The sequence below is a fragment of the Tupaia chinensis genome, unplaced genomic scaffold (genome assembly GCF_000334495.1).
Source record: "Tupaia chinensis unplaced genomic scaffold, TupChi_1.0 Scaffold000057_1, whole genome shotgun sequence".
NCBI classification, from domain to species: domain Eukaryota; kingdom Metazoa; phylum Chordata; class Mammalia; order Scandentia; family Tupaiidae; genus Tupaia; species Tupaia belangeri.
This window is the reverse complement of record NW_006159515.1, coordinates 5,203,901-5,227,971: the sequence shown is the minus strand read 5'-3', so window position 1 is coordinate 5,227,971 and position 24,071 is coordinate 5,203,901. Positions and strand designations below refer to the sequence as shown.

The window sequence follows — 24,071 nt, the reverse complement described above, 5'->3', positions numbered from 1 at the left end:
GCCACAGTCCCTTCTCCTCCATTCTCCTCTCAGGATCTTGGGCACACACGCACACCCAGCATGAGATTTAAGCTACTGGGTCTGGGACTCGAATCATGGTTGACTATGTGGGAGTCCAGCAACGTAACCATTATGCCCTCTGCTGGTCCCAAAAATTAGACTTCTATTTCCAGGGAAAGAAAAGATTGAAGTGACAAGAGTAAAAATTGAATGAGGTGGTGGCACAGCTGGATCCGCCTGTGAGAAGCCCTGGATTCACATCCCTGGACCTCCTTGTGCATGGCGGGAACGCTTGTGATCAAGGCTAGTTAAGGCTGGGGGTGGATCACGGCGTGAGGACCTTGTTGAGGTTGTCCTCTCCTTTCTTTGTCTCTCGTTCGAAGAAATAAAGAAGTGCCATGATAGGATGAGCTGGTGTGTAAATAGAGGAGTGCCATGATAGGATGAGCTGGTGTGTAAATAGAGGAGTGCCATGATAGGATGAGCTGGTGTGTAAATAGAGGAGTGCCATGATAGGATGAGCTGGTGTGTAAATAGAGGAGTGCCATGATAGGATGAGCTGGTGTGTAAATAGAGGAGTGCCATGATAGGATGAGCTGGTGTGTAAATAGAGGAGTGCCATGATAGGATGAGCTGGTGTGTAAATAGAGGAGTGCCATGATAGGATGAGCTGGTGTGTAAATAGAGGAGTGCCATGATAGGATGAGCTGGTGTGTAAATAGAGGAGTGCCATGATAGGATGAGCTGGTGTGTAAATAGAGGAGTGCCATGATAGGATGAGCTGGTGTGTAAATAGAGGAGTGCCATGATAGGATGAGCTGGTGTGTAAATAGAGGAGTGCCATGATAGGATGAGCTGGTGTGTAAATAGAGGAGTGCCATGATAGGATGAGCTGGTGTGTAAATAGAGGAGTGCCATGATAGGATGAGCTGGTGTGTAAATAGAGGAGTGCCATGATAGGATGAGCTGGTGTGTAAATAGAGGAGTGCCATGATAGGATGAGCTGGTGTGTAAATAGAGGAGTGCCATGATAGGATGAGCTGGTGTGTAAATAGAGGAGTGCCATGATAGGATGAGCTGGTGTGTAAATAGAGGAGTGCCATGATAGGATGAGCTGGTGTGTAAATAGAGGAGTGCCATGATAGGATGAGCTGGTGTGTAAATAGAGGAGTGCCATGATAGGATGAGCTGGTGTGTAAATAGAGGAGTGCCATGATAGGATGAGCTGGTGTGTAAATAGAGGAGTGCCATGATAGGATGAGCTGGTGTGTAAATAGAGGAGTGCCATGATAGGATGAGCTGGTGTGTAAATAGAGGAGTGCCATGATAGGATGAGCTGGTGTGTAAATAGAGGAGTGCCATGATAGGATGAGCTGGTGTGTAAATAGAGGAGTGCCATGATAGGATGAGCTGGTGTGTAAATAGAGGAGTGCCATGATAGGATGAGCTGGTGTGTAAATAGAGGAGTGCCATGATAGGATGAGCTGGTGTGTAAATAGAGGAGTGCCATGATAGGATGAGCTGGTGTGTAAATAGAGGAGTGCCATGATAGGATGAGCTGGTGTGTAAATAGAGGAGTGCCATGATAGGATGAGCTGGTGTGTAAATAGAGGAGTGCCATGATAGGATGAGCTGGTGTGTAAATAGAGGAGTGCCATGATAGGATGAGCTGGTGTGTAAATAGAGGAGTGCCATGATAGGATGAGCTGGTGTGTAAATAGAGGAGTGCCATGATAGGATGAGCTGGTGTGTAAATAGAGGAGTGCCATGATAGGATGAGCTGGTGTGTAAATAGAGGAGTGCCATGATAGGATGAGCTGGTGTGTAAATAGAGGAGTGCCATGATAGGATGAGCTGGTGTGTAAATAGAGGAGTGCCATGATAGGATGAGCTGGTGTGTAAATAGAGGAGTGCCATGATAGGATGAGCTGGTGTGTAAATAGAGGAGTGCCATGATAGGATGAGCTGGTGTGTAAATAGAGGAGTGCCATGATAGGATGAGCTGGTGTGTAAATAGAGGAGTGCCATGATAGGATGAGCTGGTGTGTAAATAGAGGAGTGCCATGATAGGATGAGCTGGTGTGTAAATAGAGGAGTGCCATGATAGGATGAGCTGGTGTGTAAATAGAGGAGTGCCATGATAGGATGAGCTGGTGTGTAAATAGAGGAGTGCCATGATAGGATGAGCTGGTGTGTAAATAGAGGAGTGCCATGATAGGATGAGCTGGTGTGTAAATAGAGGAGTGCCATGATAGGATGAGCTGGTGTGTAAATAGAGGAGTGCCATGATAGGATGAGCTGGTGTGTAAATAGAGGAGTGCCATGATAGGATGAGCTGGTGTGTAAATAGAGGAGTGCCATGATAGGATGAGCTGGTGTGTAAATAGAGGAGTGCCATGATAGGATGAGCTGGTGTGTAAATAGAGGAGTGCCATGATAGGATGAGCTGGTGTGTAAATAGAGGAGTGCCATGATAGGATGAGCTGGTGTGTAAATAGAGGAGTGCCATGATAGGATGAGCTGGTGTGTAAATAGAGGAGTGCCATGATAGGATGAGCTGGTGTGTAAATAGAGGAGTGCCATGATAGGATGAGCTGGTGTGTAAATAGAGGAGTGCCATGATACGATGAGCTGGTGTGTAAATAAAGAAGTGTCATGATATGATGAGCTGGTGTGTGAAGGGTCCTGACTGCATGCTGTACTTTCCCTCAGGGTGCCGTTTGCTTCTCATGACTATTTATATTTAAAATTAAGCAAAAGTAAAATTTAGTTCTTTGGCCTCAGTAACGACATCCTAAGTGCTCAGTAGCCATGCTTGGCCATCGGCTAGTGTGTTTGGCAGTGCAGATGAAGAACATCCCCACCGTTACCTTAAGCTCTGTTGGGTAGCGGGACCGGCAATAAACACTTAGATTGCACTTTCTGCCAGGCATCGCTCTTGAATCCCCCTCCCCCACCTTTAAAAAAAAACTGTCAGAAGGTGCATTGGGTGTGATGGAGAATGAGAAGACAGTACCCCCCGTGGGGCACAGTCGCTCTGAGTCCTTTCTCCTCCATTTCACCATCCCGTTGGGATATGGGGCATACATAGGCACATGCCTACTGTGTTTTTCAAGCCACTGGGGCTGGTATTTGAACTTGGGTCCATCGTATGGGATCTAGTTCCCTTAACAGCTAGGCTACATGGTCAGCCCATCTTAGATCTAACTTAAAAAAACAACTTGAAGGGACCAGCAGATAGAGTAATGGTTACGTCACGGGACTCTCATGTATTTGACCACAGTTCAAGTCCCGGACCCAGTGGCTTAAACCGCACGCCGGGCATGTGTGCATGTGTGCCCTAGATCCCGAGAGGAGAATAGAGAAGGGATTGTGGCATGGCCATCACCTTGGGGAATGATTTCTAAAAACTTGAAGCAGGGATTATTATTTTAATTTATAGACGACGAAACTGAAGTATAGGAAGTAAAGAGACTTGCCCAAGGTCACACAGCTGAGTGTCAGAGTAAGCATTGAAGCTGTGGCAGCCTGGCTTCAGAGTACCAAACAAAGTTGAGAATAACCAATTAAGTTAATCGTAGCAAGAACAATTCAGCTTGTCTGATGGTGTAGCTTGTAGATTTTGAAACTTAAACATAGAAGGTTGTGTAGCATGTATATTGTCTACATTTCTTCCTAGGAAGGAATCTAGAGATGAAAACTGAATTAGCTTTTTAGTTACCTTTACCTTTCAGTCTTTTTTTTTTTTTAGAGAGAGAGAGAGAGAGATGTACTTGCTGGAATGACAGAGAGAGACAGACAGAAAGTAAGAAATCACCCCCTACGGGGGTTGGCCACACTGCGGTCCCTTCTCCTCCATGCTCTACTCAGGATTTTGGGCACGCACGCACATGCACCCGGCATGACTTTGAAGCTGCCAGTTCTGGGACTCGAACCATGGTTGACCCTGTGAGTCTTGCAATGTAACCAGCTATCTGCTGGTCTCAGTTACCTTTCAGTGAAGCTAAGGTATATTAGATGTGGGTTTTTTTGTTTTTTTTTTTTTTTTTTTTTAATTTCGACGTCTCTTCATAGCAATGTTGACCCTTTCTAATTAGTGGAAGTTATTTTGGTAGACTAAGCCCTGTGTTGGGAATTTCACCTCTGTTGGGAGTTTGCAGATAAGTCGACCAAAGCCACAGCCTAAGTGAAGGCACCGGGATTTGAACCCAGGCAACCTGGCCTCAGAATCCTTCTTTTTGCCTGCCGTGTTTGCTGCTTTCCATTAGCCACGTACTGCTGTGAATAGTTTGTTTTAATTGTGCACCAAACACCTCCTCTTGCTCTCGGGGCTGACAGGAGGACAGAGGACTGCCGAGTGAGACCCGAATGACGAGTGTGTTTCGGGTGGCACTGCGATCCCAGTGTGCACAGGCAGCTGAGGACACCAGCTCTGAAAGTACCTGCCCCGGGCAGATAGCCCCTATGTGATCTTTCTGTTTTTCCTTGCCTTCGTCCCTTCCTTCCTTCTTTTCAACAAAAGTACCTCCGGGCAGAAGTGGCTTGTCAGCTGGTTTCTGTCACGAATAGAAATGAGCGCCCATTGAGAAGGTGTGTGTGACAGTCCTGTGGAACTTCAAGTATGTGGGAGACATTTTGGAAGCTGAATTACCCCATTTTTCCTAGTAGGTTGATACAACTTTTCTTCCCGCCCCCATTGTTGAACTTGATTGGTGATCTTGCACGTCACGTCATTACAGTACCTCATCGGTCAACCTTCTCCCATTGATCAAAGCAGCCCTCTGGCGTTAGACCACGTTCATCGTCTCCTGCCTGCTTAGTATTCATGTGCATGAATTGCACTGCTAGTATAGTTGATTTATAAATTTTTTTTTCTTTTTCTTTCTTTGGAGAGGTTTTTGCTATAGGGCGCATGCGCTCGCCAGACAGAGAGAGACAGAGAGACAGAAAGCGAGAAATCAACCCCCAGGGGGGTATGGTCACACCGCAATCCCTTCTCCATTCTCCTCTCGGGATCTTGGGCACGCACGCACACGCGCCCAACGTGAGTTTTAAGCCACCGGGTCCGGGATACGAACCATGGTCGACTACATGGGAGTCCAGCGCCATAGCCATTACGCCAACTGCTGGTCCCTTGATTTATAAATTTCTAACCAACCTTACAGTATTTCTTGGTAAAAGAGGTTAAAACTATTTGTATAGGGCATAGTGAAGGTGCTTGACTCCCACATAATCAGCAGTGGTTCGAGTCCCAGACCTGGTGGCTTGAACATAATACCATGTGTGTGCATGCCCAAAATCCCAGGAGGAGATTAGAGGAGAAGAGATTGCAAGGTGGCCGCCCCGCCTCCTGGGGGGATGATTTCTCACTTTTCCTCTCTCTCTGTTTCTCTTTGGCAAGTGCATGGGTCCTATGGCAAAAACCTTGAAAAAAAAATACATACATATATGTGCGTATGTATTTTTTAGTTAAAATAATTTATATATATGTATTTTTTAAATTAAAATAATTTTTATGCCGCAGATTAAATAACAAATTTGGGGACTACTTTTTTTCCTTTCTTTCTGTTGGTTTTTGCTATAGGGTGTGCGTGCTCACTAGAGAGAAAAGAGAAAGAGGAAAAGTGAAAAATCACCCCCGAGGAGAGTGGCCACTCCACAATCCCTTCTCCTCCAGTCTCTTCTCCTCTCAGGATTTTGGGTATCCACACACATATGCCCAGTGTGATTTTCAAGTTGCCAGGTCCGGAACTCAAACCATGCAGTTGGCCATCTGGGATCCAGTGCTTTAACCTCCATGCCACCTGCTGGCCCAGGGAAGCCACATTTTCAAAAGCAGCATCTGGGGAACCAGCGGTTAACATAATGGCTATGTCGCTGGACTCCCACGTAGTTGACTATGGTTCGAGTCCCGGACCCAATGGCTTAAAGCTCACACCGGGCACGTGTGCGTGCGTGCCTGCCCAAGATCTCAAGAGGAGAATGGAGGAGAAGGGATTGCGGCGTGACCATCCCCCCTGGGGGGTGATTTCTCGCTTTCTGTCTCTGGCTGGCTGGCGAGCGCACGCACCCTATAGTGAAAACCTCTCCAAAAAAAAAACCAGCGTCTGTATCGATGTGATGAGTGTAAGAACAGTAGAGACATCTGGAACTTGGAAAGTTATTTTGGTGTATTGTACAGTAAATGCATGTAAACCTACTCAGTGAATGGATTTATAAGAGAATTGTTTAAAGGAGCTAGGAGATTATAAAATTGCACATAGCTCTCTGTTCTGAGGATGACGTAAGTCTTGATCTCCAATCATTTTTATTCTAACTTTGTGTTTCCTTATTTTCAGGCTGAAATAGAACTATTTGTGAACAGACTTGACTCGGTGGAATCTGTTCTTCCTTATGAATATACGGCGTAAGTTTTCATTAGTTTTTATTTAAAACATGTGACTCATCAGAATTTGACACATATATTTTCTCCACGGTTTGGATAAATTTACATGCATTTAGAAAATTTATGTACAGGGCCTGAAAACACTTACTAAGTTATACTCTTCCAAGGAAGGGTTAAGATGTGATTCTCAATTTCTCTTGCTTTGCAAAACAACAGAAGCACTAACTAAAACAATGAGGTTTCTTTTTCTTTTTCTTTTACTTTTTTTTTGTTTGCTTTTTTTTTGAGAGAGATTTTTTGCTATAGGGAGCATGTGCTCACTGAAGAGGTGGAGCTGGAGAGAGAGAAAGTGAGGAATCACCCTCCAATAGGGGTGGCCATGCTACAATCCCTTCTCCTCTGTTTTCCTCTTGAGATTTTGGGCACGCATTCACATGTGCCTGCTGTGAGTTTCAAGTCACCAGGTCCAGGACTTGAACCATGGTCAACCACGTGGGAGTCCAGCACTTTAATCACCATTCCACCGGCTGACCCTGAGTTTTCTTTTTTATCTGCCTGGAGAAAAAGCCATTTTCTTTTTTTCTTTCTTTCTTTCTTTCTTTCTTTCTTTCTTTCTTTCTTTCTTTCTTTCTTTCTTTCTTTTTTTTCCTTCCAGGTTTCTGCCATATGGTATGTACACTTGCAGGAGAGAGACAAAATAGTTAGAGGGAAAATGAGACATTACCCTGGGGAGAGCCACACTGCAATCCCTTCACCTCCATTCTCCTCCTGGGATTTTGAGTACGCACAAACACGTATCTGGTGTGATTTTCAAGCTGCCAGGTCCAGGACTCGAACTGTGGTCAGACATGGAATCCAGTGCCTTAACCACCATGCCACCTGCTGGCCACTAGGCTGTCATTTAAACAAAACTTTATTGAAGTCAGTTATTAGTATAAGGGAGTTACAGCACAGAGAGACTCTCACAGGTGACTGGATGTGGCTTCTCTCAACTCTAGCTATGCTTTGGAATGTGTGGGCCAGTGTATGAATGAGACAGACCCCAGGTTGACTTGACACGTATTCCTGAAGTGTTATTACTAAGCAAAGGTTTGGATTAGAAAGTTATAACCAAAGGAGATAAGTTGTGCAAAATTCTCTTGAAGAATAATGATGTAACAATTTTTAGCCTTAGAATGAAGAAAAATAAATTATAACATGTCGGTTTTTTAAATGCCGAAATTTACATTACAATCAGAGTATTCTAAGGCACAATTTTCAGGTGTTTGGTTTTGGGGGGAGGTGGTGCACAGAAGTCAGATACGAACGTATTTCTTACTCATCTGTTGGAGCTGCCGGAATGATCAGGACCTCATTAATTTGCTCTCAGGATTGGCTCAGGTGTGATATTTTACTGTTTCCTTTCGTGTTTAAAAACTTAAGTACTCTTCCCCTAGGTTTGATTTTTGCCAAGCATCAGAAGGAAAACGCCCATCTGAAAATCTTGGTCAAGTATTGTTTGGGGAAAGAATTGAACCTTCACCGTATAAGGTTTGTATTTAGTGTTAATATAAAAATTAATTACTTTCAGCTTTTTAAAAAAAAAAAAACCCTGAGATAACTTTGCTCTCACAGCTCAGGAGGAATTCATTCCTCTTTGGCATCCAGGAACAAGTTCTTAAAATCAGTGTTGAAAGATTCTTTGCATTTATCATCGACAAGTCTGTCTTAATAAGCATTCATACAGCTTGTGTTGTAAATGGGAAGGCGGTGCCTGAAGGTCTGCGGTGGAGATGCATCCCAGCTGCTCCGAGCCTCTCCCTCTCTTTTTGAGCAGTATCTGTGGACTTTCCTGTTAGCACATATTCAACGTAATGTCTGGGCTTCCCAGTTGGGCTTTTTAGAAGCTTACTTTTCCATTTCGACCATTGAAAATATGTTCGGAACATCTTTGATACATTTTTAGGACACTAGTTAAACCAAACTAAGCCCGATGTATGGTACTCTCTTCAAAATATGTGTTTCTTCATCTCCCAGAATTGTTTGACCTTTGAAAGTCTCTTATAAGGCTAATGTCCTTCCTTCCTCAGCACGCAGTCCCTTGTTCATTCTATATCTGCTTTTTTGCTGTACAAAGAACAATGGTCTTTCTCTTTTAGAAAAATTAACGTAGTTTATAATAACGTATCACCATATAAAAACTTCAGTGTACAGAAGAATGTAAAGTGAGGTCAGCTTCTCTTCTCCGAGTTCTACTTCAGAGTTCCTCGTTCATCTTTCCTGAAATTTTCTAGGTACCTGTGAGCTTCTGTAAGTTAGACTGGGTATTGATGTTTTCACTTTGCATTTTCCTCTTAGCTCTCTCTCTCTATCCCAGTGATAACGTTCATTCTAATGGCTGTAACTTGACTCCAGTGTTCCCCAGTCTGACAGCTGCCACGCCTGGCTTCACCTCCCTCTGCCTGATGTCTTGGACCCCAGCCTAGCCACCCACCTGCCCCTCTCGGCTCTTAATCACGTGGAGTGTCTATCCACAAACCCTCACGCCCAGATCCATCCCCTCGTACTTTACCCCCGAGCACCTGCACCTGCTCTGTGAAGCCCTGGGACAGAGACACATCATCACGCAGGTTTATAGTTCACAATCACAGATACACCCTTTTCAGATATTCTGGTCTGGAATTTTCTACCCTAAAGATGCCGGCTAGTTTTGCTTTGTAGTTTTGCTACAGGGCTTGTGTACTCACCAGAGAGAGAAAGTGGAGTCATCCCCAGGGAGGATGACCACACCCCGTCCAGCCTCCTCTCTGGATTTTGGGCACACACACATATATGCCTGGCATGATTTTGAAGCTGTGGGGCCCAGGTCTTAATCCGTGCAGTCAGCCATGTGAGATCGAGCACCTTAACTTCCACGCCACTTGCTGGCCCTGAGGTGTGTTTAGATTTTTTTTTACCATAGGTGTATGCACTCACCAGAGAGAAACAGAGACAGAGAGGGGGGAAATGAGAAGTCATGCCCTCCCTGCCCCCAGAGGGATGGCCATACCATGATCCTTTCTCTTCCATTTCCCTCTTGGCATTTTGGGTATGCATGCCCATGTGCCTGTGTGATTTTCAGGCCACCGATCCAGACTCAAACTGTGGTCAGCCATGTGGGAGTCTAACGTCTTAACATTACACCACCTCCTGGGTCCCGGAGATTTTTAAAGATAGTAGATGCGAAGGCCTAAATCTACGTTTATGCCTTGTCCTTGAGACCTGGTGGGCGGGAGGAACAGCAGTGATGCCATCAGTGACCACAAAGGACAGGAGTTTCTGGCTATAAACAGATGGCTCAGCCAGAGAGCAGGAACAAGGGCTGGGCATGCAGACTTGCCCCCTTGGGATAGACACGACAGGTGATCACTTCCCTTGGTTGGGTCTCTTCTCAACATGGTGCTTTTAAGATGTAATCCTTTGACCTAGTAGTTAAGGTAAATAGGTGAACAGGATCGCTTTGAAATGGAGAGAGATGTGTACTTCACGTTTTCCCTGAGTTTCAGAGAATTTTTTAGGATCCAGATATGTACTAAAATGAATTCTCTAAACCCCAGACGGGAGGGACAGAAGAACTTTTCAGGGCCAAAGTATTGGTGAACAGAAATGAGGGGCTGAGAGATGAGGTTTCCCATGCCGGCCGCAAGTGCGTGGGCCAGTGTTTTTCACTCCACGGCAGATTTTTTTAAAAATTTATTTTTTTCTTGAGACGGGGACATTTTTTTTTTTTTTTTTTTTTTTTTTTTAGTTTTTGCTATAAGGTGCCTGTGCTTGCCAGAGAGACAGAGAAAGAGAGAATTTGAGAAATCACCTCCGGGCATATGCCACACCACAGTCCTCCCTCCTCTGTTTTCCTCTCAGGATTTTGGGCACACCTGTGCACCTGCCCAGTGTGACTTTCAAGCCACTGAGTCCAGGATTCAAACCACAGGGTCAGCCATGTATGATCCAGCCCACTTAACCTCCATGCCACCTGCTAGCCCCACTGTTGAGTCTTAGATCCTTTATTTTCAAAGATTTTCCCCCTATTTTTGATCTGCAGTAAAGACAATGGTAATAACCAGCAACAAAATCAAATCTGCTCTGCCACCCTTTACCCGTGACTTCCGTGAGGTCAGGAAAACACCAGGGCAAGATATCGCGTATATTACGTGACGTTGGAGCCGTGTTTTATAGCGTCATAAACTTGTCTGACCAGTCACACTCAGTCACTCGGTGAACGCAGCGGTGAGACCCACTCTGCCAGGCACTGGGGTAGACGGGGATTCAGCGTGAACCAGCAGAAATCTCTTCCTGGCGGATCTTCGATCCTAATGGAGAGAAGGAATCCCAGCACGAATGTCCCCACAGGAGGGGCTTCCCTCCTCTTTCTCTGTCTCCCTCCAGCAAAAGCGTATGCCTTCTAGCAAATTTTGAAAAAAAAATTTTTAATTTAAATTTATTTATTTACATTCATTCATTGTACATCATTACAACATACAAAATAAGAATTTCCATCCAGAATACACTGTATATTGGTTCAGTCAAGCACATCAACGTATGTGTTATCGTCAACAAATAATTTTCCATTTCTTGTTTCCTGTACTTTTTTCCCCCATTCTTGATTCCCTACCTCTCACCCTTTGCTATCTCCCACCCTCCTCCCACATTGTCCCTGGTATCTATGATAATTTTTTTTTCTTTTTTTTTTTTTTTGGAAAGGTTTTTTCTATAGGGTGTGTGCTTGCCAGACAGACAGAGACAGACAGAGAGATAGAAAGCGAGAAATCACTCCCCAGAGGAGATGGCCACACCACAATCCCTTCTCCATTCTCCTCTCGGGATCTTGGGCATGCCTGCACACGTGCCCAGCGTGCGTTTTAAGTCACTGGGTCCGGGATGCGAACCACGGTCAACTACATGGGGGTCCAGCGACAGCCATTATTCTAACTGCTGGTCCCCCTCTATAGAAAATTTGAAAAATCTAATGTTTGGACTGCTCTTGTGGCTTAGTGGTTAGGAAGCCAGACCTCACATAGACTGCGATGCAGTTCAAATCCTAGTCTTAGAGGCTTGAAAAACACTGGGCACGAGTGCATGCATGCTCGAAATCCTGATGGGAGAGAAATGGAGATATGATTGCAGCATGACCACACCCCATTGCTGGATGCTTTCTCTCTCTCTCCCTCTGAAGTCTCTCTGAGAAATTGACATTTGAGTAAAAATCCTGAAGCGAGTAAAGGAGTGAGCCAGGTGAACACCTGGGGACGCTGTCCTGGGTAAGAAGAGTAGCAGGTGCCTGGGCCCTGAGTGGGAGCTTGCCTGGCATGTTCACGGAACAGGAAAAAGCCAGGGCAGTGTGAGCAGGTGAGCAGAGAGAGGACAGTAGGGTGTGAGGGCAGAGAAGTAACCAAGCCACACCACCTGATGACTCAGAGGCCACTGGGAGGACTTTGGCCTTTACATCTGAGATGATTAGCCTTGGAGGGTTGTGAGTAGACTCAGGTTTATCAGGCTCGTCCTGGCTGCCATGTCGAGAATGGGCCATGGCAGTGAAGGGGAGAAGCCGGGGAGCACCAGGCGAGGCTTTCCGGCTGCCCAGATATAGCCCGATGATGGCTCTGACTGGAGGGGAGAGTGGACGAGGGTGTGGTGTGGCCAGAGTCTGAGAACAGGGCTGCATTTGGGAGGTGAGAGAACAGAGTTGCCCAAGTTTGGGGTGTGGGGCCCAGAGTTCAGGGCCTTCCTGTAGGAGGAAGGGGCAGGATGGATCAGGAAGGCGGCATGGCTGCTGGGCAACGTTGAGGTCCCTCTGTGGCTTGTGCAGTAGAAATCAGAAGGAAGAGCAGCCAATGTGCTGTTTTTCCAGGTGTTTCAGCTGTGCTGCTTTCAGGTTGGGTTTAAACAGATTTGTGAGGTCTATTTTTAAAAAGAATTATTTTATTATATTATTATTACTTGATTGTGCTATAGGGCACATATACTCACCAGAAAGAGAGAGAGAGAGGAAGTGAAAAAGCAAGTTACCAAGTCCAGGACTTGAACTGCAGTCAACCATGTGGGAGTCCAGCACCCTAACTACCCTGCCACCTGCTGGCCCCCAGGTTTGTGTTTTTGACAGATGAGTACTGCAGTGCAAGAGCAAAGCCAAGGACTTGAGGAACGAGGAAAGGCAGGCGGTGGGTGACACCACTTTCCTAGAAGCCTAAGCTTACAAAGAAGGAAGTTAGGCCCTGGGGGGAGGGAGGGCCGGTCAGAAGACCCAGGTCCAATAATTGCCTGTTTACAGATGATGTTTTTTAAGCTAAGCCAGCATGAAACAGCTTGCCACTGTCTTACTGTAATATAGAGCAGGTTTACACCCAAAAAGAAAAACATTTTTTTTTTGAGAGGTTTTTGCCATAGGGCACATGCACTTGCCAGAAAGACAGAGAGAGAGACAGACAGAAAGTGAGAAATCACCCCCCCGGGGGGATGGCCATGCCGCAATCCCTTCTATATTCTCTCGGGATCTTGGGCACGCACACACACGCTGTGCCTGGCGTGAGTTTAAGTCACTGGGTCTGGGACTCAAACTGCGGTCGGCTACATGGGAGTCCAGCAACACAGCCATTATGCCAACTGCTGGTCCCAAAAGAAAAACATTTTTATAAAGAGGAAAAATGATGACTTGGGTTTTTAGAGGAATGAGGAAGGGTTGGAATTTGAATCTGATTGAGCTATGAGGAATTAAAAATGTTTATTATGCTCTTAAGTAATTTAATGGGACCAGTACTTTTTTTCTGTTGTGGTATCAGATTGGAAGATCTGACTTTTTAAATTTGCTTTCCACTTTCTTTTAATACAGTTTATGTTTAATAAAGAAGAGACCTGTAAGCTTGTTTGTACAAAAACATACCATACGGAGAAAGCTGAAGACAAACAAAAATTAGAATTCTTGAAAAAAAGCATGTTACTGAATTATCAACATCACTGGTAAGATATGTAGATTTTGAATTTTTTGCTTTGGCCTTTCAAGACGAAACCATATAAATACTTCTGACTACACAAACATAGCAAAGTAACGGACTTCCTTTTTTGTTGCCTGTAGTAGTAGCATGCTTCTTGTGGTAAGTTTTACTCGCCAGGGGATTACTCAGTAAAGCTGACAGCATCATTCGAAGTGCCATCTCTTCGCTGTGGTTAGATTTCGGTCACCTCTGATACTTTTCTTTTGGTAATAGACTTGGATCACAGAGTACTTTCTCTACCCCTGTTTAGTCAACAGGAGCCTATTTATGCTTTGTGGAAATAAGTCTTCTAGAGAAACACTATTTGATACTTGGGGGCCATGAGAAGTATCATAGGAAAGCAAAACAAGATTTGTTAAATGTTTGATAACTAGCTTCTGCTCCAGATAAAACACGTATCGTGTAGCCTGACTTGTGAGTTATACACGTGATAAAACTTTAACAGTTCTGTACTGGATTTTCGAAATTCTTCTGTTTTTGCTTCCAAAGTAGTATGCACTTTTTATGCAATATGTAAACATGTAATATTTTAAGACTCAATCCAAACTTTAAGTATAATAATTGTCATTTTTCCAGATAATTTAGTTTGCAAATGTCCAGTGTTATGTGGGGTTATAGTCCTCGTGTTTTGCCTCTTCTGAAAAGTGTAAGGTGCTGGAGATGGTGACAGGAGGACTGTCTTCATGTGCTTTCCTTTGAACGTCTGTCTGTCTCCAGCAAGCACACATGCCCTCTAGCAAATTCTGAAAAGAATTCATTTGGGGACCGGCCCTGTGGTCTACTGGTTAAGAAAGCCAGATCTCACATAGCCAACTACGCAGTTCAAATCCTAGTACTAGAGGCTTGAAAAACACTCTGGCACGAGTGCATGCATGCCCAAAATCCTGATGGGAGAGAAATGGAGGAGAAATTATTGCAGCATGACCACACCTCATCGGTGGACGCCTTCCTCCCTCTCCCTCAGTATCTCAGACTGCATCATTTGCCCTCCCCAGGGAAGCCAAGAGCCGTGGATCTCAGTTCAGACCTGACGGGTCCTGTGGCTCACATGCTCGGTGGAAGCCTGTCTGCTTCCTCCTCTGCACAGTATGTACAGAACCTAAGTCCTGTGGAGGGAGCCGTGAGCCATGGGTCATATGTCTGTCTGTGCACTAGGCTGTGACTAGGGCGTTTGTTCTGATTGGCCAGACCTGGCAGCATTACCTGAGCCCTGTTGCAGTGAGTTTTTGGTAGGGAGTGGGGCTCTGTCCGAGGGAGGGAAAGGTGCCGCGCTCTCAGAGACGTGCCGGTTACATATGGGTCACATGTGACCCTCTGCAAAACAGGAACTTGAAAGACGCTTCCGTCTTTTCATTCTTTGGTTTCTGATAAACCAAGAGCTCATTTCTGCTAAGCTACTGTGAGACTGCTCCTTAATTGCTAAATCAATATCACTTGGGATCCTTTGCTTATTCATAAGTGATTGAAATGTCCTTGGGTGTTTTTCCTTTAAATTGTGTTTCATTTTTTTTCCCCCTTCAATTTGCTGCGGGGCAGCTGGGCTCACAGGAGAGGAGATACAGAGAGGGGAAGTGAGGAAGCACCCCCAGTGGGGGCTGGACACACTGCAATCCCTTCCCCTCAATTCCTCTCAGGACCTTAGGCACGCGCACACATGTGCCTGGCCTGTTTTTTATGCCACCAGGTCCAGGACTGGAACCATGCAGTCGGCCATGTGGATTCCCATGCTTTAACCTCCACACCACCTTCCGGCCCTCTAGAAATACTAGGTTGTCAGAAAAGTCACGATGTGTTTCTCTATGAAAAGCGTGTCATGACTTTTCACTTGACCCAGTATTTTTAACTAGTTTATGATGCAATAAACATAGATCTTTTTTTCTCTCTGTGCTTTTCTTTTAGTTTTGTAGGGCATGTGTGCTCACTGGAAACAGAGAAGGAGGAAGAAATCACCCTCTGGGGTGCTGACCATGATGCACTCCCTCTCCAGTCTCCTCAGGGATCTTGGGCACGCACATACACACTCCCAGCGTGAATCTCAAGCTGCCAGGAGCGAGACTTGAACAATGTTGTTGGCCATGTGGGATCCAGCCTTCTTAACCTCCGCACCACCTCCTGACCCATAGGTCCTCTTTTGATGTCAAGATAATTAACAACAAAATAGTTTACAAAGTTAGAAAGCATTCGGTGATACTGATGTGCGATAGGTATTCAGTTGTAAACTCAAACTACTCAGCTTTAAAAACATACAAAAAACTGGAGGAGCCAGTAGGTGACACGGTGATTAAAGCACTAGATTCGCACATGACCAATCGTGGTTCAAAACACAGACCTGGTGGGACCAGCAGTTAGCATAATGGCTATGTCGCTGGACTCCCACCTAGTTGACCACGGTTCAAGTCCCAGACCCGGTGGCTTAAACTCACTCTGGGCATGTGTGCATACATGCCCAAGATTCCGAGAGGAGAATGGAGGAGAAGGGATTGCCGCGTGACCATCCCCCTGGGGGATGATTTCTTGCTTTCTGTCTCTCTCTGGCTTTCTGACAAGCACATGCGCCCTATAGCAAAAACCTCTTCCCCCCAAAAAAAAAACAAGGACTTGGTAACCTGAAAATCACACCGGGGCGTGTACATCCTCAGAATCTTAGGAGCAGAGTGAAGAAGAGGGGGCTGTGATGTTGCCCATCCCCCTGGGGACGTGGGGTTCTTTCCGTCTCTTTTACTCTCTGGCAAGTGTATGTTCCCTATGGCAAAAACCTTTAAAAAAAAAAAAAAAAACTGGAAAAGTGCTAATAAATAGTGATTTTGCATTTGAGTCAAAAAAGTTTATGATTGGGGCCGGCCAGTGGCATGGTGGTAAAAGGCTCTGGACTCCCATATGGCCGACCACAGTTCAAGTCTCGGACCTGGTGGCTTGCATTCTCACTTCCTCTCTCTCTCTGTGTCTCTCTGATCAAATTGGAAAATAATGATAATAAATAAAGTTAAATAAAATAATTCTTTAAAAAAAAGTTTATGATTGGGGACCAGCAGGTGGTGTAATGGTTACATCACTGGACTCCAACATAGATGACTGCCATTCGAGTCCTGGACCTGGTGGCTTAAACTCACGCCAGGTGCATGTGTATGCATGCCCAAGATCCCGAGAGGAGAATGGAGAAGGGTTTATGGCATGACCGTACCCCCAGGATTTGGTTTCTTGCTTTCTGTCTGTCTGTCTCTCTCTGTCTCTCTGGTGAGCACATGTACCCTATAGCAAAAATCTCTGTCTAAAAAAAGTTTATGATTGAGTCTGGGTCTATTAACAAAAAAGTAAGGTATCTCAGACATATATATAACGTAATAATTTTAGACAATGAACTTTAGTCCTTCATTCAGTCACTCACATTAGAAAATGCTGATTCCCATTTATTGGAACTATTAATTGATATGTTTCCATCCTTGGCTTATTTCAGAAAGTTTGTACTGTCTAACTTGATTTTGATGAATAAATAGAGTTGACAGATAAATAGCATGTGGCCATAGGAATTGGAAAGACCTTTAAAAGTATAGCCAACTTAGGGCCAGCAGGTGGCATGGTGTTTAAGATCGCTGGACTCCCACATGACCGACGGTTCAAGTCCTGGACCTGGCGACATACTTTCCCACTTTCCCTCTCTTTCTCTCTCGTGCTGTCCCTTTCTGATGAAAGAAAGAAAAAGAAAGAGAAAGAAAGGAAGGAAGGAAGGAAGGAAAGAAATAAAGATAAATAAAATAATTCTTTATATAAAAAATAAAAGTATAACCAGCCTTAAACACTGTGCAGAGGCCAACCAGCGGTCGAGTCCTACCAGGAAGCTTGCCAGTCATGCCTGTGTGCGTATGTGTTTTTGTGTGTGTGCGTGTCCAGGATCCTGATGCGCTGGAGAATTGGAGGAAAAAGGACCAAGGCATTACCATGTCCCACTGAGATGGTTTCTCTCTCTCTCTGTATCTAGCATTAAAATGAAAAAAAAAAAAGTGCATGTTTTTTTTTTTTTTGGAGAGGTTTTTGCTATAGGGTGCGTGCGCTCGCCAGACAGACAGAGAGAGACAGAGAGACAGAAAGCGAGAAATCTCCCCTCAGGGGGGATGGTCACGCCACAATCCCTTCTCCTCCATTCTCCTCTCAGGATCTTGGGCACGCACGCACACGCGCCTGGCGTGAGTTTAAGCCACCGGGTCCGGGACGCCAACTGTGGTCTACTACGTGGGAGTCCAGTGACATAGCCGTTATGCTAACTGCTGGTTCCCAAAGTGCAGTGTTTTGTTAGGGAATTTTATCATGAATATAGCATGTTTTATTTTATGCTTTACATCAAGGTATTTGGAGGTGGGTGCATAATCCTTTTCTAAATTATAAAGTAATCTGTATCTGAAAAAAACATGAACAGTGCAGGAAAATGTTAAATAAAAAGTAGAAATCTTCTATCACACCCGTTTTCTTTATTCTTGTTCCCTAGAGGTAACACTATTACTTTGCATATATATTTGCATATTTTCTATATATACATAGATATATAAATGGGTGTGTATCTTTTTTAAGAAACAAAACTGAAATATTATTGTACACATCATTCTGTGACTGACTTGTTTCCTTTAAAAAAAGTTACAGTGTTTTTCCAGGTCAGGTAACTCAATCTGTATCTTCTTCATTCTTTTTTGTAGTTATGTGGTATTCCATTGCATGAATGAACTATAATTTCCTCCCATAACATTTTAAAAAATTGTTTTATTTTATTTTTATTACATATATATTTTTAAAAACTTGCTGTAGGGCATGTACACTCCATCAGAGAGAGACATGGGGTGAGGGAAGTGAGAAAGTAAGCCACCAGGTCCAGAACTAAAACAGAGGTTGGCCAGTGGGACTCCAGCGCCTTAACCACCACACCACCTGCTGGGTCCCCCCATAACATTTTAATCATCCACCAGTTTATTATTCACAGTACAGAGAGTTCATTAAAAGGAGTTAATATGTGTGGTGGTGGTAGGGGGTTTGCTATAAGGTGCGTGTGCTCTCGAGAGACAGGAAGGGAGAGAGAAGTCACTTCCCAGGAGGCGTAGCTATAGCTGTGCCACAGTCCCTTCATTCTCCTTTGGGATTTTGGTCATGTATTTACACATGCCTGGCATGTTTTGGGTTAAGTATTTATTGATTTAATTCCGTTCGTTATTATTTTTTAATTTGCCAGAAAGAAACAGAGGGAAGAAGGGAAAGTGAGAAAGCAAGCCACCAGGTCCAAGACTTGAACCATGGTCAACCATGTGTCAGCCAGCGCCTTAATCCACCATGCCACCTGCCAGCCCCTTGGCATGATTTTTAAGCATCAGGTCTGGGACATGAATGCCCAGTCAGCCATGTGGAATCTAGCTGCCTTAACCACCACACCACTGGCTAGCCCAAAAGAACTTAACTTTTTTATTTAAGTTGATAAATAGCTTTTATTTTATTTTATTTTATTTTTTTATCTTGGACTTTAGAACATTCCTTGAGGGTCTTACTGGCTTACTATGTCAGTAGCCTAAGCTAGTTTACGATTCTTGAGACTGGCTTTTATACGCTATGAGACAAGTGAGCCCCCTTCACCTATACTCTGCATGGTTTGTGATTATACTTTTTGTGTATGTTTCCACATCTCTATGACATTTTGTTAACAAAGTGATTATTTAACTAGCTGTCAGAGTACTCATTATTTTTTAGCATTGGAGAACCCCTAGACTGGACAGAAAGGAACCTTGAAGACACTTCAGCATTAGTCCCACAAGTTAGTAAGCCACAGTGATGTGCCATTTCAAAACTTCAGAACCCTGGGAACCAGCAGTTAGCGTAATGGCTATGTCGCTGGACTCCCACGTAGTCGACCGCAGTTCGTGTCCCGGACCCGGTGGCTTAAAACTCACGCCGGGCGCGTGTGCGTGTGTGCCCAAGATCCCAGGAGGAGAATGGAGGAGAAGGGATTGCGGCGTGACCATCCCCCCTGGGGGGTGATTTCTCGCTTTCTGTCTCTGTGTCTCTCTCTGTCTGTCTGGCAAGCGCACGCGCCCTACAGTGAAAATCTCTCCAAAAAAAAAAAAAACTTCAGAACCCTAATAGATAGTGTAAGTTTATCGATGCTAAAACTACATAGAATAACTAAAATGCCAAGCGTCTGTGCTTTTGGCTGTAATCTGCGTGCATTGTGGCAGCATGGGGCATCCCATTCTGATCAGAAACATTCGGAATGAATATTTTGGGGAAAGTGAGTTGATAATAAATGAAACTTGATTGGAGGAGCGCGTCCAGTGGGGTCGGGTGGGGGGCAGGTGGTGGCACAGCAGCAGACACGGTGCTCTGCAGGCTGGCAGCCTGGGAGCGTTGTGCCTTCACCTCTGGGACTGCACTGAGTGTGCTGGGCGTAGGCGTGGCTGGCCGCAGATCTGGGCACGTGGCCTGGGACCAGCCGAGGCTGGGGTGGTCACAGCAGCAAGACATTTTGGGAATGTTGTATCTTTGTGTCTGTCAGTCTTTCTTTCTGTCTCTCTCCCCTTCCTCATGGAAGAAATAAATAAACCTTAGGAATAAATAGAGCTGGTGGGGCTAGAGGGAGACTATAGTCCTTAATAGTGAAAAGGTGGAGCAGTCGTTCCGTTTTTGTCTCTGCAAGCCCTCTTCTCAGACTTTTCAGTCTCTCAAGTTTGGAGATATGATTTTTATTTATTTTGATGTTTGAATAGGGCTGGCAGGTGGCCCAGCAGCAAGGTGCCCCCTAGTAATGTGGGGTCCATGTGGAAGACGCAGGCTCCCTGGCCTGGCCTGGCCCTGCAGCTGCAGGTGTCCGTGACCCTGACTGATGGGAATTACTCCTCATCTGCAGGAAGGCAGTAATTAAAAATGACATTCTGTATATTTTCTTACATTTATTTCAGAGGATTTTTTTTTTTTTAATGATCTTGTTACCAGGAAAAGGTTGTGTCAAGGCATTGTATAAATGACACACGTCAGGTGGTTGCATTTAGAAAATCTGTATTGCTGGGACCAGCAGGTGATGTGATTAAGGGCACTGGACTGCCACATGGCCAACCACAGTTCAAGTCCCAGACCTGACGGCTTGCTTTCTCACTTTCCTTCCCTCTCTCTCTCATTTTGTCCCTGCTTGGCAAAAAATAAATAATAAATGAATTTAAATAAAATAATTCTTAAAAAAAAAAAAAAGAAAGGAAGAAAACCTAGGGACCAGCAGTTGGCATAATGGCTGTCACTAGACTCCCATGAGTCGACTGCAGTCCGAGTCCTGAACCTGGTGGCTTAAACTCACGCCGGATGCATGTGCATGCGTGCCCAAGATCCCAAGAGGAGAATGAAGGAGAAGGGATTGCGGCGTGGCCATCCCCCCGGGAGTGATTTCTCGCCTTCTGTCTCTCTGTCTCTCTCTTTCTGGCAAGCGCACGTAGCAAAAACCTCTCCAAAAAAAAAGAGAGAGAGAGAGAAAAGAAAACCTAAATTGCCTCTTAATTTTTCATTTTGTAACTAGCACTGTAATTTTTATGTAATGCTTTCTCTCCAGTCTGATAGCACAAACATGTAATATGTTGCTAGGACTTAGTCCGTAATTGAACTTCATTCTTGAACAAATTAAAATAGCTGATTCTTTAGGCCTATAGAAAATCCGAATTAGTTATTCTACATAGCATGTTTTTATGCCTGTGATATCTTACAGTTTTTACAGTCTTTTCATTGGAACTGTTAGCCTGCTGGTTATCGTAGTAAGCATCTTAATAGCATCGGTGATTCTAAACTTTGGCACGTTGTGTGCTATTAAGTAGCATTTAAATGTGATGAAACATGTTTTATTAGGTCATTAGTGTACACCTTGGACGAATATAGAATCATAACTTTACTTCCTGAGGCATACATTAATTAAGAAATAAAACATGCCCTGGAGTGTTGTCTTATGACTATAATACAGCTGCTGTATTTTGAGAAATTTTTTTATTTGTTTCCCACAGTTTGCTCTGGGCACAGGGGACCACATGCTCGGACTTGAATGTAGTTACACGTTGCTGCTGAATGTTAGTCTCTATTTTTATCTTCCTTTTATAAAGAAGTTTTTTTCACCATAGAACTTCAAAGATTTGGTTCTCTAGCTTTATAGCAGCCTTTCTTTTAGAGATAACTTGGATTTACCTTTTCTTTGGTGTGTTTGTTTTTTGTTTTGTCAGAGATCATGTGCACTTGCCAGAAAGAGAGAGAGAGAGCGACCAGCAGTTGGTGTACTGTTTGTCGCTGGACTCCCATGTAGTCGACCATGGTTCAAGTCCGGACCTAGTATCTTAAACTCACGCCAGGCACGTGTGCATGCGTGCCCAAGATCCCGAGAGTAGAATGGAGGAGAAGGGATTGTGTCGTGGCCATCCGCCCTGGGGGGTGATTTCTCACTTTCTGTCTCTCTGTCTCTCTCTCTCTGGCGAGTGCATGCACCTTGTAGCAAAAACCTCTCCAAACAAAAAGAGAGAGAGAGAGGATGTGGCCAGCCACGATCCTTTTCTCTCCACCTGTTCCTCCCATCAAGACTCTGGGATGCACGTGCAGACACCCAGCATGTTTTTCAAGCCTCTGGTACCAGAGTTCAGACCATAGTTAGCCATGTGGGAGCCAGCCCTAGAATTATAGTTTTAATAGATAGCACCATCGTTTTACCTTTTGCCGGTTAGCTGACCGTTTTACTGTATCTTACTTATAGGTATATTCTCTTCCTCTTTATTGAATTACCTGAACACTGAAATACATTCATTTCTATGCTGTTACATAAACGATCCCCACAGTGTTAGGTGTATTGCTTTGTAGCTGTTGAGAGCTTTTGAGTGTTCCGCTAAGATAAATTATACTTAGATATCTAGATAGTATTGTTAAATTACTAATTGCAGTGCACTAGGTTGTAAAACTCCCTACTCTTGTATACATTTATAGTTTTAGAGAAGTGACCGTTTCCCCCTCACTATGGTGTATCGTATACTGTCGTGATGTTAGTACTGTGAAATACTGCATTTCGTCAAGGTTCTCTGTAGTTTTCAAGGCATTTACAGACATTGAAATTTTACACAGTGATGCCACTGATTTGGGCAGTAATCCTTAGCCCTGTTTAGTGGTTTGTCTGCTCACTTTGATTTCTGTGCGTAGGATTGTGGACAATATGCCTGTCACGTGGTGCTACGATGTTGAGGATGGCCAGAGGTTCTGCAATCCTGGGTTTCCTATCGGCTGTTACATTACAGATAAGGGCCATGCGAAGGACGCCTGTGTGATTAACGTAAGTTCACGGTAAACTCCACTCTGCCCTTAACGTGGCTTTTTGGTGGAGGAATTTAGTCTACTGGGTTGTCGGGAAAGTCATGATGTGTTTTTACTTAGGAGAACAGAAAAATATGTCATGACTTTTTCTACGACCTAATACCCACACAAAAATGGTTAATATTTATTGAACGAGCACAAAGGAGAAGCTCTGAAGCACGATTACTTAGATCTCAAACCGAAACCAGATCAATAATGTCTTAGTTCAACTCTAGAATGAGAATAATTCATAGCAAGTCCATATTTGCTGCGAGTGTCTGTTGTGTGCTAAGTGCTGTGTGAGGGCATAGGACTTGGTGTTTTCTAACTCTAATTAGACGCATTAATCTTAAATGTAAAAGTGGGTAGTGGAGTGTCAAGAAGACTTCTGTATGGGAACCAGCAGTTAGCGTAATAGCTATGTCGCTGGACTCCCACGTAGTCGACCACAGTTTGCATCCCAGACCCGGTGGCTTAAAACTCACGCTGGGCGCGTGTGCGTGCGTGCTTAAGATCCCGAGAGGAGAATGGAGGAGAAGGGATTGTGGTATGACCATCCCCCCTGGGGGGTGATTTCTCGCTTTCTGTCTCTGTGTCTCTCTCAGTCTGACGAGCGCAACGCGCCCTATAGCGAAAACCTCTCCAAAAACAAAAAGACTCCTGTATAGGTCTCTGAAATACATGTAGCATAAGTTTAGTATAGTAACACCTTTTCTAGAGTCCTATCTGTCTTTGAGACTATTATATTTAAAAATGGATTAATAAGGGACCAGCAGATGATGTAATGGTTACGGCTCTGGACTCCCACATAGTCAGCTGCAGTTCAAGTCCTGGACCTGGCAGCTTAAAACATGCCAGACGCATATGTGTGTGTGCCCAAAATCCCGAGAGGAGAATGGAAAAGAAGGAGTTGTGGCATGGCCATCCCTCCTGGGGGATAATGTCTTACTTTCTGTCTCTGTTCCTCTCTGTCTCTTTGGTGAAGACGTACACCCTATAGCAAAAATCTCTCTCCTCAAAAAAAGACTAACAAAATGGAGACATTAATGTAGAAGGTAATTAAAATTATTGGAGAATATTATATATTTAAAATATTAATATTATTTGGGAATATATAAGTTTTGTTCAGTCAGGTAAGTATGATTTAATTGACATTAAATGATATAGTTTGTTAAAACTATCATGAGCTTGGGAACCAGCAGTTAATGTAATGGCTATGTCGCTGGACTCCCACGTAGTCGACCGCGGTTCGTGTCCCGGACCCAGTGGCTTAAAACTCACGCCGGGCGCGTGTGCGTGCGTGCCCAAGATCCCGAGAGGAGAACGGAGGAGAAGGGATTGCGGTGTGACCA

The 24,071-nt window shown here is 44.4% G+C and overlaps 1 protein-coding gene across 1 annotated transcript in view; it reads left to right on the top strand.

Annotated features, from left to right (window-relative positions):
- The window catches only part of TM9SF2 (transmembrane 9 superfamily member 2), a 69,338-nt gene that overhangs the window by 15,197 nt on the left and 30,070 nt on the right, over nt 1-24,071 (top strand). The window contains exons 3-6 of the mRNA XM_027776252.1: nt 6,339-6,406; nt 7,822-7,915; nt 13,230-13,357; nt 22,570-22,699. Of these exons, the coding sequence (XP_027632053.1) occupies nt 6,339-6,406; nt 7,822-7,915; nt 13,230-13,357; nt 22,570-22,699 (420 nt within the window). The remainder of the gene's footprint in view (nt 1-6,338; nt 6,407-7,821; nt 7,916-13,229; nt 13,358-22,569; nt 22,700-24,071) is intronic.